The following is a 16,758-nucleotide window of genomic DNA, read 5'->3' as shown; positions in this document are numbered from 1 at the left end:
CACTGGGCGGTGGCTAGCTTTCTGATCACGCGCGGAGCTGGTGGCTCGGCCTGAGACAGCCTGGCCAGGATGGAGCACTCAGTGGCTTGGCAAGCCGAGTGGCGCGCGGGAGGGCGGCGCAAGGCTGATGTGACGCGTGGATGTCTTCTTGTTGCTGTTCGGCGCTTCGGTTTTTGACACCTAAAACCAAAATCAACCACCATGCACCAAATATCATGTAAATAGGAACCGACTGATCCGCAAACATTGGAAAACTGACAATTTTGATGGTTCGGTATCGATTTGATTTGGTTCTTCGGTTTTGATGTATTTTCGCCAAGGCTTATCGAATAGCAGGCCCATTTCGTGTCAGCAGACGTCAGCGTAGCTAGTTTGCAGATTAATAGCACTGTGTATGTATGTTTCTGTGAGCGCTGCTGCACAATCACACACCTCACAAAAGAGGGAAAAAACTGCACAATCACAGTGGTTCGGATGGGAAGAATTATGACAAATCAATTCATCCACAAATGTAGTATACTTATGTGTCTTCAGTGCTTTGCAGTCAATATCATTAACCTATTTCTGTGCACACCGACATTACACATCATCGAGCAATCATGTATGTGCTAGTAATGGTAAAATGTAACTCCCTGTGTCTTTATATACATATGACATATCTCGACCGTACATCTCTCCTCTAATATTTATCAATTCATTAATTATTTTACCAATCTTATTATTATTTTTTAACTATTCTTTCAGTATGAATCTCAACGTAAATGAACAGTTCTGATAAACTACACGTCCGCATGACTGTGGAACGTAGTGTGGATCTACTGGTAGCGCGAGCTGCTACTGTGATGCCAAATTGCACTTCCAACTTGATCGACAAAGAGAAGCCAAAAATTGGACACCAGAACATCATATATTATGTTGCTTCAGACGTGGTAGCATCTCATGGAGTCCGGTGCTAGTGCTACCTGAATTATTAAGCATACAATAATTCTGACAAGGAGCTTTCGTAGCTAGCCACTCTATGATTCTTTTACCTGGATGCGCCTGAACAATTTCATCCGATAAATATTCAAGGGTCAGTCAATACGCAATCACCTATGAGGCCATGACGATGATACCACCAAGTAATACTGAAAATGACTGTGATGTCACTGACCAACTGTAATTTTATTCCCCTACACGACGTCGGTAAAAGAGCACAACGAGCAGGCGGCACGGTGGAATGCGGTAAGCAGTAACATCGGACGGTAACAAGTGTTCCAGCATTGTTAACCTTTTTTGAGCTTTTTTTTCAGGGTGCCACTTACTATCTTGCTTTAACTTTCTGAAAGAGGAAGAATATATACTAGTAGAGCTAGAAGCCACTTGTCGGGACCCCGGACCCGGGTTCCCCTGTGCCTCCTATATCAGTCCCTGGATCAAGTAGCTGATACGCACAGAATTCAACAGAATGATATCAAATACATACTTCAAATACAATTAAGTAAAATAAATACCTGAAAAGAGAAAAGATGGTCTGGTGGACAAGAATCCACAGCAGACCAGCCAGGCAGAAGAGCCTACAGCGCAGCGGAGCGAAACGACGATGCAACCCAATACCACAGGCAACTCGGGTGCGGACACGACCTTAGACTTCTTCTCTTCGACTTCATCTGGGTTGAGGTTGATCTCCAACTCAACAATCTGAAAGCAACAAGACTGAGTACGGAAGGTACTCAACAAGTCCTATACTACTTCAAAGGGGTTGATAGATGCATAATGAATATTTCAAGGATAAGGCTTTACGGAATAAATTTAGCGTAAAGCAATTTATGTAGGTATTCAGTTGTATCATCAATGATTAACTTTAAAACCGTTTTAATAGTTCAAAACCAGTAACAAGTTTTATCTGGGAGTTTTTGGTCCTAGGAGGGGCTATACCTCACTCCTCAGTCCCTTTTTACCACATCTGGTGCACACCTAGTACCACACAACCTCTGGCGATATCGAGCCAGGAAACATCACCATACGGATATCTAGTCCACCCACTCACTCATCAAGACACACGCACCCTGAGTCTAGTCAACGCGATTGCTGCTTTCGCATGTCCATAACCGTGGACACGGCTATTCGAATAGTTTTACACTCTGCAGAGGTTGTACATCTTTACCCACGCGATATGCTCAGCCTCCCACTGTTGCATGCAGGGGAGCGAATCATACCGAGACCCTCCATAACACCTTTCCTGCCGGGCTTTTCCACGAGACATGCCCAAGTACCAGAGCTGCATGCTTCCGAAGGCCAGCATCCCTTTTTAAGCCTTGGCCGGTACTAGAAACCTCCAAGCATGCGGGGCAGGATAGTACTTGCCTGCTCGTTGCTCTCAGCCTCCTGGTATGATGTCCGACCCAGTCCAGTGAAAGGAAAGTCAAGTTCTGCCCATACAGGACGCATGGTTGTACGTAGTGGCTAGGCTAGACGGGCCGCAATGACTCGGTCCTTAAGCGGCCGGGGTGGGCATCTTCCAGCACGGGTATTCCCACAATACCACATGCCCCTAAGAGCATCCCTTCCCACAGAGGACTACTCTACCTACCCCGCCAAAACAGTTTTCACCCATTTTTACACATCACCTTCCATGTCCCACACGACATCAAGGATTTCACCACAATCACGGAATTCACAACCATCAAGGAATCATGGTATATGAGTTATCCTTGATAACAGTAAATCTTGTCTCCGAAGAGAAGTGTTTTAAAAGCAATATTTCCGAGGAGACGTATTTTAAAAGCGACATCTCCGAGGAGATGTATTCAATCCTAAGCATGCTATATATCTAGGCGTCGTCCATCATTAATATATTTAACAACAGGTATTCCTAGGGTGATATGTATTCTGGATGATGACATGTATGGCATGGCAGTGTTGATAGGGTTAACTACTACAAGTAGTTTGAAAGAAAATGCAATATATAGCACATGCGATAATAAATCCAATTTTAGTTGATCATATATATTATTTGAAAACATAGGTTCAATATGATCAATGAAATAGGACTTGCCTTCTTAAAGGGTTAATTCACGATTGGTCTTGTCTCTTGAGTTTCTTGGGGTTCTTCTTCATCGTTGGACCTTGCCTTCAGTTCCTTCCTCGCGTTCTTGCTTTGAACCTTGACTTCGACTCTACGCATATTAACGACAAAAAGCGCACAACGACTAAGCAATAGAACACCGGAACAAAACCAAGAAATGCCAAAACGGAAGAAAAACAACGGAGAAAACGACGAAAGTTAAACCCAGCGGAAAACGATCGGCAACTCTAATCAACACAAAGCTAGTACACAGAGAATAATGGGACAATCTAGCGAAGTTAGGCTAAGCTATTAACCTAGTTGTTTTATCAACTTAAGAGAAAACCTGAACAAATCACGATTAACTAGGTGAATGTTTATTAGAGCAACTGCCGAAAGACGACAGCTAGAGAGTCTACGCGTAGGTGAGTGCACGTGTACATGCATGAATATATGTGTAATACTCATGTCTATATGTATGTGAGCATGTATACATATATATACATAAGTATAACTCTAGACGATTATCTGTGCTTAAGTGTCGAGATTAAACACTCTAATTTATAGCACTAAAACATGGTCGTTTAGCAACTAACCTTAATTACTTAGTGTTGTTTAATTGCCACACTAATTAAGTTATACTCTAATGCTATCATAAAAGCATACAAGCAATTAATTAATTAGGTTAATCTATCCTTTGAATCTAAATAATTAATTATCAAAAGGTTATTCAATTAATTAATTACCAATGTTAAATTATTCTATCACATTCTAATGACTATTATTTATTTATTTAACAGCTACACGAGTTAATTCATTACCTTAATTGAACTAAGATTAAATCTATAAACTATCACATGGAATATCACATGAAGTATCAATTTATTCTTAAACACTTAATTGAAACAACATTTAATTATTCTTATTAAGAAATAGAATTAACCTACTTAAGCTAGGTTATCACATGCGACAACATTATGATTACAACCTAAATATAATTATGAGATTATCTAACTCGACTTTATTTACTAAAGGAGAAAATCTAAATCTAGATTAAGCGTTGCGACACGAAATAATTATTGAATGAGAAATTAAATGAACTCCAAAAATTACAATATTTTGCATGGAGGTAGATTAGGATTTTAGAGGAATATCGGCGAAAGAATCGCCGAAATCGGAGTTGAAACGGAGGAATTACGGACAACGGAAGATTTGCCGGAAAGGATAATTCCAGGAAATTAAAAAGAAGCACTGTTCTGTGGACTTGGTCTACGGGATTGGTGAACCGTGGTCGGCTCTGAGGGTGGTTCACGGTGCACCTGAGGCTAATGGACTCGGTCTATGGATTTGGTAGACCGGAGGGCTTGCAGTGGATAGTCCACCACGGACCGTGGCCGATGGACACGCCGGCCTATGGGCCCACACGGCAGAGGGGCTAAAGGATAAGGTCGGCTGGGCCTTCGGGTTGTGTGGTGGCTCACAGAGAGAGGCGGAGGGAGGGGTGGAGACCGGCGGTGGAGAGAGAGAGGGAAGGGAGGAGAGGCGCCGGCGGGGGTTCTCGGCCGGGGAAGCGGCAGAGTGATGGCACGCGTCGGTGCAGATGGTGGCGCCAGAGAGGGAGGAGGAGCCGGAGCTTGGGGAGGGAGAGAGGAAGGGGTGACCGGCCGCGGGCGAGTGGCGGCACGGGGGACGCCAGCGGCGGCTTGGCGAGCACGGGAGGCGCGGGTCGGCGCAGTGTGCGAGCGGCACGGCGCGGCGACGCAGGGGGGCTGCGGCGCGTCGGCGGCAACAAGCTATGGCGCGCACGGACGGCGCATCCAGTGGGCTAGGCGACGCGCGCGTGAGTGGTGGCGTGGTGACGCAGAGGGAGAGCGAACGAAAGGGAGGCGGGCTCATTGTGACGAACGGCGATGGCGCGTGGGTGGCACGGCACGGCTGGGTTGGTGCGGCTTGCTGGAGTCGAGGTGGGCCACGGCGGCTCGGTGTGAGCGGCTTGACGCTGTGGCGGGCTCGGTTCAGCGGGGCGGCGCACGGGCTGGACGTGGCCGAGCGGCCGAGACGGCGCGGTGGAGGCTCAGCGGAGGAGAGCACCGCACGATACGGCGGCGACTGGAGTACGGTCGAGTGGCTGGCGCGCGCAAGATAGTGGCCGTGACGGTGCAGGGGTGCTGCGGCCCAAGGCGCAGAGGGCTGGAGCGGCTTGGCGTCGTGGCAGCTCTCGGGATGGCGTGCACATGCGGGAGACAGAGTGATGATGCGGTGCTGCTGCTGCTGAAGAGAGGAGCAGAGAGGGGAGCTGCCGCTGCGGTGCTGTGCTCGCGTGTATGTATGCATGTATGTGGGTTTGTATGGTGTGGAGGCTTGCAGATGAAGGCAAGGGAGGAGGAGAAGAATTCGGTTTTGGGCTCCCCGTGGAAAGATCAGAGAGAGAGGAGGATGGGCAGGAGAGAGCAGGGCATGGGGATGGGCTTGAGAAGAACATAGAGAGAGGGAAAGATCTGAGAGAGGGAGAGATGGTGAGAGATATTTGTGTATTTGAATTGCAAAAGATGTATTTGAATTTGTAAATGAAATGGGTGATAATTCAAATAGATGTATTTGAATTGTATTTGTATTTGCAAGGATTCAAATTGAATAACTTGAATTGGTAATAGGATTTGGAAATATTCAAATTGAGATTGAGTGATTCAATTTGAATGCAATCGAATCGAAATGGATTGGTGATGATTCAAAAATGAGTTTAAATTGAAAATGGATTTGAGATATATAGGATTAAACTCAATTAGGAGTATTTGAATCTGAGTTTGGCATTAATTCAAATAAGGGTATTTGAATTAGGAGAAAGATTCATACTTGAAGCTTCGGGATTTGAGAAATGTTTGAATTCAGGGGAATTGAATTCAATGGATTTCGAAAGAATTGGAATCAAGATTAGGATTCGAACTTTAGAGACATTCAAATTTGAGTTGACCAAAGCTACTTAGGGATAATTCAATGGAATAATTGAATTATAAATTTTAGCTGGATTGGAAGCTCGATTTTCTCGGTTAGATTTAGATTAGAAATTTACCGAAAGAAACTAGAATAGATTCGAATTGAGAAGCATTCAATTCGAATCGCTACGCAAGGAACCATAAGAACCAACAAACCAAAATGTATATGATCAATTTAATGCAACGATTAATTTAGAAATTAAATTGGTGCTTTCTGGAATACTTAGCCCAAAATAATATATTTGAATATATACATACGAGTATATATACATTAAATATATATATCCTCGATTTTATACTGGTTTAATAATTAGAAAAAGTTTTAATTTAGAGCGAATTTTGCTATATTTTTATATGCTAAAATTCAGGGTGTTACACCACTCTCTCCGGCCACGAAAACATGACGTTTTGAACATACTCCTAATCAAAATTTTACTTTTTAAAGATATATTATAAATATAAAAATCATATATATAGGTTTATCTTAAAATACACTTTTATAATATTATCAATTAGTTAGACTTTATTCATATGGTCAAAACGACGTTTTAGACGTTGTCGTCAAGAAATGGAGGGAGTACTCGTTAACCATCTTGTTATAGACTTATAGTTGCTCAGTCGATAAAGTAGGTTAAATCAACAACCTTACTCCACACGGATTCAACGATGCGGCAACAAAAGTCTAAAGCCGATGGAAAGTTATAAAAAATTAACTTAAAATATGTCTTGGTTTATTTATAATGAGATGTTGATATTGATATTTATTTATTTGATAATCTTCAGTTTTTATGAGCTTTAATATAATTTGAATTGATTTGAGATTTTATTTGAGTATATTGATTATGGATTAACTGGAATTAAAATTAAAGATATATGTTTGTTTGTCTCATAGTGTGATGAGTGATTGATATTGATATTTATTTGGTTTTATAATCTTCGGTTTTGCATGAGCTTTGATGTGATTTGAATTGATTTAGGATTTCATTTGAACGTATTGATTATAGGCTAATTGGAATTGGAGTTGGAGATATGTGTTTACTTGTCTCATAGTATGCAGATGATGTATGTAACTTAGCGGTCGACGACGGGATGATTGGTCAAGTGGAGTGCTTGGTGCCGAACGATTAAAGAAGTTGAGCGGAGTCAAGAGTGATTCTAGCTGAACATGGGAGGTCAAGTAAAGTATAGAAGATAGATGGAGATGTCGTGTTGATAAAGTCAAACGAAGGGATGTCGGGACAAATGATAAGGCGGCCCGATGGATCGTGAGAGAGAGAGAGATTTGCCGATAATCAAGATCGCAAGACGAAATACACACGTCAACATCAAACCGCTTGTTTAAGGTGTAAGCAAGTGAGGAGTCACACTTTGAGAAACGTATTAAGTTTTCGCGGTTTGATCTCAAAACTGTAAGAGAATTAGAAGAGTACGTGATATCATCACAAGCTTATTCACCGTTTGGTCATCGATTCTAAAAAAATTTATTATGACATATATTCACCCACTTTAATCATCTACCTCATTCCTACCGTTACAGTGGCCGTACGGTCTGAATCTCATCGCTTTCGGCCTGCCGTCTGCAATTTTTACTATTATTATTTTGGAAAGAAGCCTGAAAAGTGCCCAAGATATAGGTAAAGAAGACACGCTCGATGTGAGCTTTCTACAGCATACAGCACCTTGAAGAATTAATCTTTCTCAAAGATTGCATGCAGTGTATATCTGCAGCTCCATCCAAGCATTTCTAGTTTTATGCCTCGAATAAGGATCTGGAAGCTTTGTGATTCGAGTCGGTTTCACGATTCAAAAGCGTGGCAGTAATGAAAATTTGAGAAGAAACTGAAGTCGCAAAAACTAAAGGTGGCGAGCGGAGACAGAGATATCTATCTACCTCGCTGTAACTGGAAGTCTGTACTCAATAGTCGTTACGCTTCTTCAGAATTGCTCTGAAGATTTCTTCACACATCTGGATGCCATTTGTCCAGGGCAAAAATCCTTCCTATACCTCTTGAGCTCCTCTCCTCCCCTTCGGTGTCTCGCCAGCGGCAACGAGGGACGAGGAGCCCTTCTAATAGATGTATTATTTTTTATAGTGTTTAGCGTCAATAAAAATTCCTAGTACCAGCTCCGGATCAGACGCATCTTAGGCTGTCGCTGAGGTATGCTTTTTTCCCCTCTGTATTTGTGCTGAGATTATTAGGTTTGCTTGTTTGTTTGCGAATAAGAAGGTTTTAAGTTACCATCTACTGTGGATTCAAAGATAATGGCATTAGATGTTTTCTTTCTTAATCATATCTGGTAGTGCAGCTGTTGATATAACTCTATAGCTTCAGATGTGTCTCGGCTTTGAATTTAATATGCTGGATCTCGTGGTGATTCCAACATTTGGGGTTGTTCGACGGATCTAATTGTAGGATCAACTCCGACTTCGATATTCTACCTTACTCTGGTACAGTGGAGCGATGCCATAGGCGGTGGCTGAGATCAGGGTGAAAAAGATAAGTAGAGGACCTAGATGTAGTTAGTATATAATTTGCTTGTTTTCTAAGATTCGGGTTTGTACTGCTTACAGTTTTGATATAATCCCCTTTCATTTTTGAAAAAAATATATTACATATATGATGCAACCACAGTGCCTTTTGCAACATTTGCCATGGTGACTCACGGATCATATCCTCTTGTACACAGGTTTGACACAGCAGCGTGTCGTCAGAGATATCCTAATCTCTATCTCTTCTTTTTTAAGAAGATTTTCACAGTACAAGTTATAATGTTTCAATTTATGTAGGAATTCACACCATACGCATACACCCACCTACACACCTCCATAAGTAAAAATCTACCATCTATACTCACACTCATGCGTCTACCTTAAAGAGATGATATCAAATTGTAACATCAAACGCGTAAGGGAACCATACTTGGAGTGAGCCCGAGTGAGACACCGGTGCTGATCCTAGAGATTGAACGCTGGTGAACAGCGTGCCCACGCGACTTGAAAAACTAGCTACGGATTAAAATATACAGGAACGGGAAAAGATGTTATGATAAATCCTATAGATTTGACTAATCAAAATTAATTTAAAACATCTCTAACTGATACAACAAACAACTCACAATCGCTAATTTTGCCTAAAGCCGAAAAAACACGCTCTCCAACCGGTACGGCATCCCTGTAGATACTATTGAGAAACCGTTGTTATTGGATGTAGTTCAGTAATTTTTCTGGAATAATTGCAAAAGTAGACATAAGCGTAGGGGAAAAGTTGTCTATTTTTTATTCATCTATGTTTATAATGAGAGGTGCTGCACTGTATATATAGTGTCAAAAAAATCCTAAGAGATAGAATTGAATCTTTCAAGAGATCGAGATGGGTCCACATTCAGTTGTGAAACTCTAAGTTTCCTAATACTCTCCCTTGAGCACTTCTCGCGAAATACATATGTCTCATCAAAACTCCTAAAAAACCAATAGAAAAAATTGGAAGAAAGAGTACATAGCCCGCGACATGGTTACACGAATTGCCTCGTTAAAAATCTTAACATGAGAAACTTCAAGAAAACTCATCTAAGGGAAAAAGAGTACAATCCACCTAAAATACTTCATATAATCTTCATGATTAACTTTGAGCATTTAATCTTTTTGACTAAGATTTAATTCTTAATACTAGTATTATGTGAAAATTCTCCCCCCTGAAATATGTAACTCTCTAAATCTCATCATACCAATACTGCGAACACATCTTTCAAAACTAGATGCAGGGAGAGACTTAATGAATAAATTTACAAGATTTTCACATGACTTTGTATGTATTACCTTTATTTAATTTATTTTATCTAATTCATGAGCATAAAAGAACTTGGGTTGATATGCTTCGTTAAGTTATTTTTCATATATCCCTATTGCACTTGTGCAACACATGCAATATTATCTAAGGAGTGTTAGTAGTATTCAAACCACATGATTACTGGATATGATTGATCACTCTTCTAAGCCATGCGTATTCCCATGCGGCTTCGTATAATGCTATGATTTTTAAGTGGTTCGTCGAAATAGATACAAGACTTTGCTTCGACGATTTTCAGGATATTGCAGCTCCACCACATAAGAAAACATAGCCAGTCTGTGATTTCGCTGTATGCGGATCTGACAGGTACACAACATCTGTGTATCCAACCAGACTTAGATCCTGATTCTTTCTGTAGAACAGGCCTAGCCTTTAAGTCCTTCTAATGTCTCTTAGTGGGCTCTGTACTGTATCGTGTAAGTAGGTTTACTGCAAACGCTATGTCTGACCTAGTGCAATTAGCCAAATACATCAGTGCACTTATTGCACTTAAATATGGGAATTCCGGTCCCAATAGTCCCCCTCTTCTCTAGTTCTATAGGGATCTTGATCTGCTTGCAATAACCTTCCGACCATAGGGGTTTTAGCGGGAAATGATGTTTCAAAACCAAACCGCTCTAACAACTTCTAAGTGTAGTTTGACTGATGTATAAAGATTCCATCTGCCACATGCTTTAGCTACAGGCTCAAGCAAAATTTGATTCTACCCAAATCTTTCATTTCAAATTCAGATTTTAAGTAGGAACTTGCTTTTTCTATATCTTCCTTTGTACCAATAATATTCAGATCATCTACATATACTGATATTATGTAAAATCCATTCTGGGATCTTCTTATGAATACATAGGAATAATCTGTGCTATTTGTGTAGCCTCATTTTTCAAAAAATTCACTCAAACGATTGTACCATATTCTACCTAACTGTTTTAACCCATACAATGACTTCTTCGATTGTACGCTATAAAGGTGTCTATTTTCTCTATCCTAATTTGGCAATGGTATTCCTCAGGTACCTTCATATAAATGACCGAATCTAGGCTCTCATAAAGGTATGCAGTCACAACATTCATCAATTTTATTTTCAACTCCATGTTGATTGTCATTAAGATTAAATATCTAAAGGTAATGCCACTTATCATCGAGGAATAAGTTTCTTCATACTCAACGCCTGTTTATTGAGTGAAACCTTGTGCCACTAGTCGTGCTTTGTACCTCACAATTTCATTCCTTTCATTTCTTTTACGAACAAAAAACCACTTATATCCGACTGGTTTAATGTGGGGAGGTATACGGCATACTCGCTCGAAAACCTCTCTTTTGTTAAAGGATAACAGTTTAGCTGTTATTGCCTTCTGCCAGTCTTCCAAATCTGATCTTCTTCTACATTCAGTGAGCGATGCAGACTTAGAGTTATGATCTATAATTGTGGTAATTTTATTTACAAAGTATATGTCGACTATTGTCTAACGTGTGGTTAGAATGTATTCACATATGCTTCTATGAAATTGTGAGTTTATGTGTGAGTCGTGTGTGTACTCAGTTGTATCTTTGATTATAAAAAAAGTCACGCTGGCTTACGTGTGTAACAGGTGACGCTGTGAGCAGTAGCCCAAAGCGACAGCTTTGAATATGTTTGTTCCAGCGCGAGGCCTAGGCTAGCACAGATTATGGGAGTAAAATTTTGTGAGACGTATATATAAGGCTCCGGTAACATCCTCATTCATATTGTACACGTACGATCGTACGGTACACACATGTGCATATCTGCACACGCAGAAACAAGTGTCAACACATTGTATGGGTCTCACCGAAAGACCCGATCTTATAAATTTTTTCTCCCAGATTATGTCTGCAACTTCACATCACATTAAGTATCAGCCTGATAGTGCTTGGGTGTTACTGAACCACTGGAGGTGGCCTATCAGTGTATTTCTTAGAGGTAGCAATACCTTGTACATGACAAAATACATCAAATTACACTTGCTATTATACAGCATAATGTATGTGCAATACGCACAAGCAGGAGTATCACCGTAGCAGAGCCAACACGGCACACCAAGAGAGGAGAGCAAACAGTCTTCTTTGTTCGCCATCTTCCCGTTTCAGCTCTCATGTACGTATGTATATAGGATTCGGATCGAAAGGTGAATGTTTCATATATCATACTATCATGTATGATGTGCACCAGATTTATAGACGGCAGGAGCAGTGTTCCAAAATTCATCAAAATTCGTGATATTCGGTCAATTTGGCACGCACTGAATTATGAAATCGATCGGTCTTTTAATTTGAATTTGAAAATAAAAATAAAAAATCATAAAAATTCTAAAAATACTAGAGACCATTATAAGATATTCCGTGAAAAAAATTCAAAAATATTGTCACTTGCATCATATTTTATAAGGAGAAAGTTTGAAAAAAAAAAGAAAAAAAAGTTAAAGCTTGCGACTCATTTATTAACTCAGGTTAAGAAAAAGTTTAAACATGTAAAAATATATTTTTCTTATGTATGATGTACTTAAGAGGAACTATAAATTAGTTTCACTTTATTTAGAGTTATATTAATTTCTCCATGACTTTTACAAAATATAAAATGAACATGTTAAGAAACAAAATTATAATTAACTTTTTTCATGTCTACTATTATTTTTCCTACATAAAATATAGTATAAGGAAACTAATAAAAGTGGTTTAACAAATTTTGGATGTGTGATGGGTTAGTTATGAATTAATCTAATTACAACATATTCACTCAATCTTGCATGTTACAATAACTATTTCATGAGTTCATGTATTTTTAAAAGACATAGGATCGTGTAAAAAGACTAATAAAATTAGTTTCATAATTTTTGGATTAGTAAAGAATTAACTATGTATTTAACTAGATTTAGCAAATATATTTTTCTCACAAAAAATATATAACTTTGTCATGAGTATAAATACTTTTATCATGTGTATCATGTTACAAGAAAACCAAAAAATTTGTTTCACTTAATTTAAAGCTCAGATAAATTAGTTATTGATTTCGATTTTACAAGGCTGAACTATTTTTTTGTTTTTTCTTAAACTTTTACTGAAATTCGATAAAACCAAACAATTTTTTATAGAATTCCAATGGTTTTCGAGCACAAACGAAATGCAATCGGTTTTTAATTAAATTTGGTCAGTTATCAAATGGTTAATTCGCTCGAATTTTGTCTCTGATTTATAAATTTGTTTGAATTCTTACTGAATTTCCCGATATTCATGAATTTTAGAAAATCGCTAGGCCCCGATTTCGGATCTCAAACGAATTTGTAAACCTTAGACAGGAGATGGATGCTGTTATGCAGAGAAACTTCAGAATGCACGACTGCTACAAAAATCTGACACAATCAAAGAGTGGCCATGTCTACACTCTGCAGAACAAGGCGAGTGACTACAAAAGAACTTTGTTCAACATAAACAGGAGAGAGAGAGAGAGAGAGAGAGAGAGAGAGAGAGAGAGAGAGAGAGAGAGAGAGAGAGAGGATTACACTTGATCCTGGAAATATGAATAAACATTTCGAAGATTCAGAACTCAAGCCCATGCTCTCTAGCAGCATCAGCAAGAGCTTTTATGCGACCGTGGTAGAGGAAACCACCTCGGTCAAAGACAACTTTGGTAATTCCTTTCTCCAGGCAAGACTTGGCAATCACTTCACCAATCTTTTGTGCTATTTCCTGAAAACCAATAATCAAAACAGTGAACTTCTATAAAAAACAAATCATAGCATATCTGTAAGAAATAGCTGCAAAAACATATTTCAGTCTGTTACATTGCTCATAATATAACCAACAATTCAATAACAATGCAATAGCATAACGATAAAAGTAGCAGAATCATCAAAGTGATTGTGCAACTCTAAACAGCATTGTCTTCTGTTATGTAGAATCCTCTGAAGTGTTCTTCAGGGATATCACAGCATATAGTTCCCTAAGATTTCCATGTTCCAATTACTAGCCTATGTAGAAGTCGTTGTGGTCTTGCTGCTAATATGGTCGATCGGACTGAACCTTTGATTTGACTGGGTCGAATAAACTGAGCATGACTATTTGGTCGATCGGAAAATATTGCAATGCCTGGAAAGTACCATCATCTGTTACTGGTAAAAAGGTGGATTTATCATTTATGAATAGCAGAAGCACCGGATGAAGTAGGAAAAATAAAGGAGGTTACATTGTCTGTAGACCTCTTATACTTGACTGCCTGTTTCAGTTTCAATGGAACCTTGGTTTGGCAAATGATTCTGTTGTATATTCTTTAGAAATTTTAATGTGATATTTGCTTCTCTGGGCCGAATTTCATTTGCAGCTGGGGCTTCTTACTGGTTTTGGGCCCAAGCCCTTGTCTGGTGTGCCCTAAAGGGTGCCGGCTGACAGGGTGAAGTGTAGAAGGAAAAAATCCCCTTCGGGGGAGAGGGATGGCGGCGGCGAAAACTACCTCTCCGGGCATCTCGCACTCAGGGCCGTGCTGGGCGTCGTCCTGGCTGGTGCTGGCCGTTTGATGCAGCCCGATGGGAAAGTGAGCGCGTAGGGTTCGGAGGGGTGGCTCCTCTGTGCCATGAGTCGGCTGCCTGCCTTCCCCTTTTTCTATTGAGGCTGTGCTTTGATTTGGTAGAGGAAAAATCTTGGGCATCTCACATTTTCTATCTCCCCTCTCTTCCCTATGTGATTTGAGCTTTGGCGGTTGGGAGCTCGGGCTCCAACTGTGATTTGGACGGAGCTTTTGCGGCACTGGGAAGGAGATTTGTTGGTGTTCGGAGCTGCGCTGCCGAGGCTCGCCCGCACTGCAGTGGCCGTGCGGTCGAGGTATTGTATCTCCGTCATCCCTCCCTCCGGCGGCAACGGCGGGTGGTTGGATTTCTGGGACTGCGGCAACTGAGCCGTGCCTTGCCTCACTCACCAGCTCATTCCAACATATTTCACTGTGAGCTTTCTTCTCCCTCTGATCTGAACTGTTGGATGCCTGGTATACTTGCTCAGTGATGATTAATTTCATTGAAATTGAATTAGGATGTTGAGTACAATAGATACAACCTTGATTCTCTGTTTGCAATTGGCATAGGCAGTGATATGATTTTTCAGTTTGATTATGTGGACTTTGATCTCCTGCTAGCTGAATTCTGTTTTTAGTTATCTGTCACTGCCTATTTGCTTGTACTCCTGGACTTGAGTGGTAACTGTCTCTGAGTCCAGCATAGTGTGAAGATTGCTTTGCAATCTGTAGCTTGGAGCAGCTTCTGTACTCGTTTCTGTCACTTGTGCAGGGAGATGCTAGTGTTCTGATTGCCTGTCTTGTGAAAACAGAAGTGCTGTCTAAGTGTTGAATTCTGATTTTCAGTTATAATATCTTTGTAATTCTGTCCAGGAGTTTGTAGAATTCAGAGAATTGTATATCAAGGTTGTTATCTAGGTGTGATCTTATGTCCTAGTTTAATTTGTGATATGGCTAATAGGTCAGCTTGGGAGCAGATCTTTATTGATCTGGAACCAGCTGACAAGAATTCTCTGAGAGCTATTTTAATACCACATCAAGTTCAATTCAGTTATAAATACATGATTAATATTTTCTATGCTCATGGTATGACAATCATGTATCTCATATTCATGTTTTTGTCATGTGTTTCCTTCTGCTCGTGTTATTTTTTTATTGGAATATGTATATATATGCTTTTTATATCGCACATATTACAACAGATTCAAGACAACAATCATGCAAGTTCATGTGTAAACATAAGGGAATACATACGTGTCACTTTGTATTTGCATCCAATATAGTGGGAAGAAGTGGTGTCTTTAAAAGTTTCCCAAACAATGTAATGTGGAATCCCAATGACAATTCACTACTCAAACTACACATTAGAGTGGATTATAGATAATAAATTGTGCATGGAGGTCCTTAGTCCTTACTGGATATTTTATCATCTTGTTTCTCATGATGCTAAAAGTGGAAGAGTATGCATTTTCACTAGTAATATTGTTACCCCCATAATTATTCAACCTTTTGCGCAAAGGAGCATTAGAGGAAAAAAGCTGAACACCAAGCCTTTATTATTGTCTTTGGTATGATATTGGCCTTTCGACCAAGATTGCAATTTCTCCAACAAAAGAATGGTAATGAGAACTTACAATTGTTGGCCCAGCTGAGTATTCCAATTCCTTCGAGAGAGATTTGTGTATGGTTGAAGCTGAAGCCAAAGTGCATTGCTTTGTATCGTCGATGACTTGGGCGTACAAATGCTTGTTAGAGCGGAAAACACTCAGTCTTGGCCTCTCCGTTGTGCCACTTACCTGGAAAGAAGTATGTAAGAGGACAACTACGACATGTTCAATGCTAAAATAGCAATGAAGATCGCAGCAACATTCAACTCATGAACTCAATAGTTGATGGATTCTTATGCTACCTCTCTAACAAAGGCATTTCGTCGAACAGGTCGGAGGCATGGCATTGTCCCCACCCACCACTCACCTAATTGAACGCAAAGTAAAAACGTCCTCGCTAGAATTCGTGCACGTTGACTTCAAGAAGCAAGGAAGCGCAAGAGGCTGCTTTCCCTCGTGTAGATTTCCTACCTTCTTGCGGAGGCGGACATGGCGGGCGATGCGGTCGGCCTGGGGCGTGGACACCTTGACCTTGGCGACGACGGACAGCGCCGCGCGCCGCGCCGGAGTGGGAGAGGGCGCAGGAGCGGCAGGTAAAGGGATGCGAAGGTTGCTGGGCACGGACGCCGAGAACGAGAGGGCGCCGGCTAGCACCGGCGAGGCGAGCATGGCTCGTGCGACGCTCCTCTTCACTTGATTGCTTCGTCTCCCGCACAAATGGCGTCCTGGTTATGGCCTTATCCTATCC

General features: G+C 40.6%; 1 protein-coding gene across 2 annotated transcripts; it reads right to left on the bottom strand.

The window, feature by feature from the left end:
• Positions 1 to 13,232: 13,232 nt before the first annotated feature.
• On the bottom strand, positions 13,233 to 16,758 carry LOC133915095 (large ribosomal subunit protein uL18c-like). Of its 2 annotated transcripts, XM_062358107.1 has the most exons (4): positions 16,482 to 16,758; positions 16,038 to 16,199; positions 13,397 to 13,589; positions 13,233 to 13,360 (listed from the first exon to the last, which is right to left on the bottom strand). In XM_062358107.1, exons 1-3 carry the CDS (start codon positions 16,677 to 16,679, stop codon positions 13,440 to 13,442), a joined length of 510 nt encoding a protein of 169 aa, XP_062214091.1. In that variant the 5' UTR covers positions 16,680 to 16,758; the 3' UTR covers positions 13,233 to 13,360; positions 13,397 to 13,439. The 2 variants fall into 2 exon arrangements, with proteins under 2 accessions (XP_062214091.1, XP_062214090.1); XM_062358106.1 differs by having other exon boundaries at positions 13,233 to 13,589.

This window comes from Phragmites australis, chromosome 4 (assembly GCF_958298935.1).
Source record: "Phragmites australis chromosome 4, lpPhrAust1.1, whole genome shotgun sequence".
Lineage (NCBI taxonomy): Eukaryota > Viridiplantae > Streptophyta > Magnoliopsida > Poales > Poaceae > Phragmites > Phragmites australis.
This window is presented reverse-complemented; position numbering and strand designations above follow the sequence as displayed.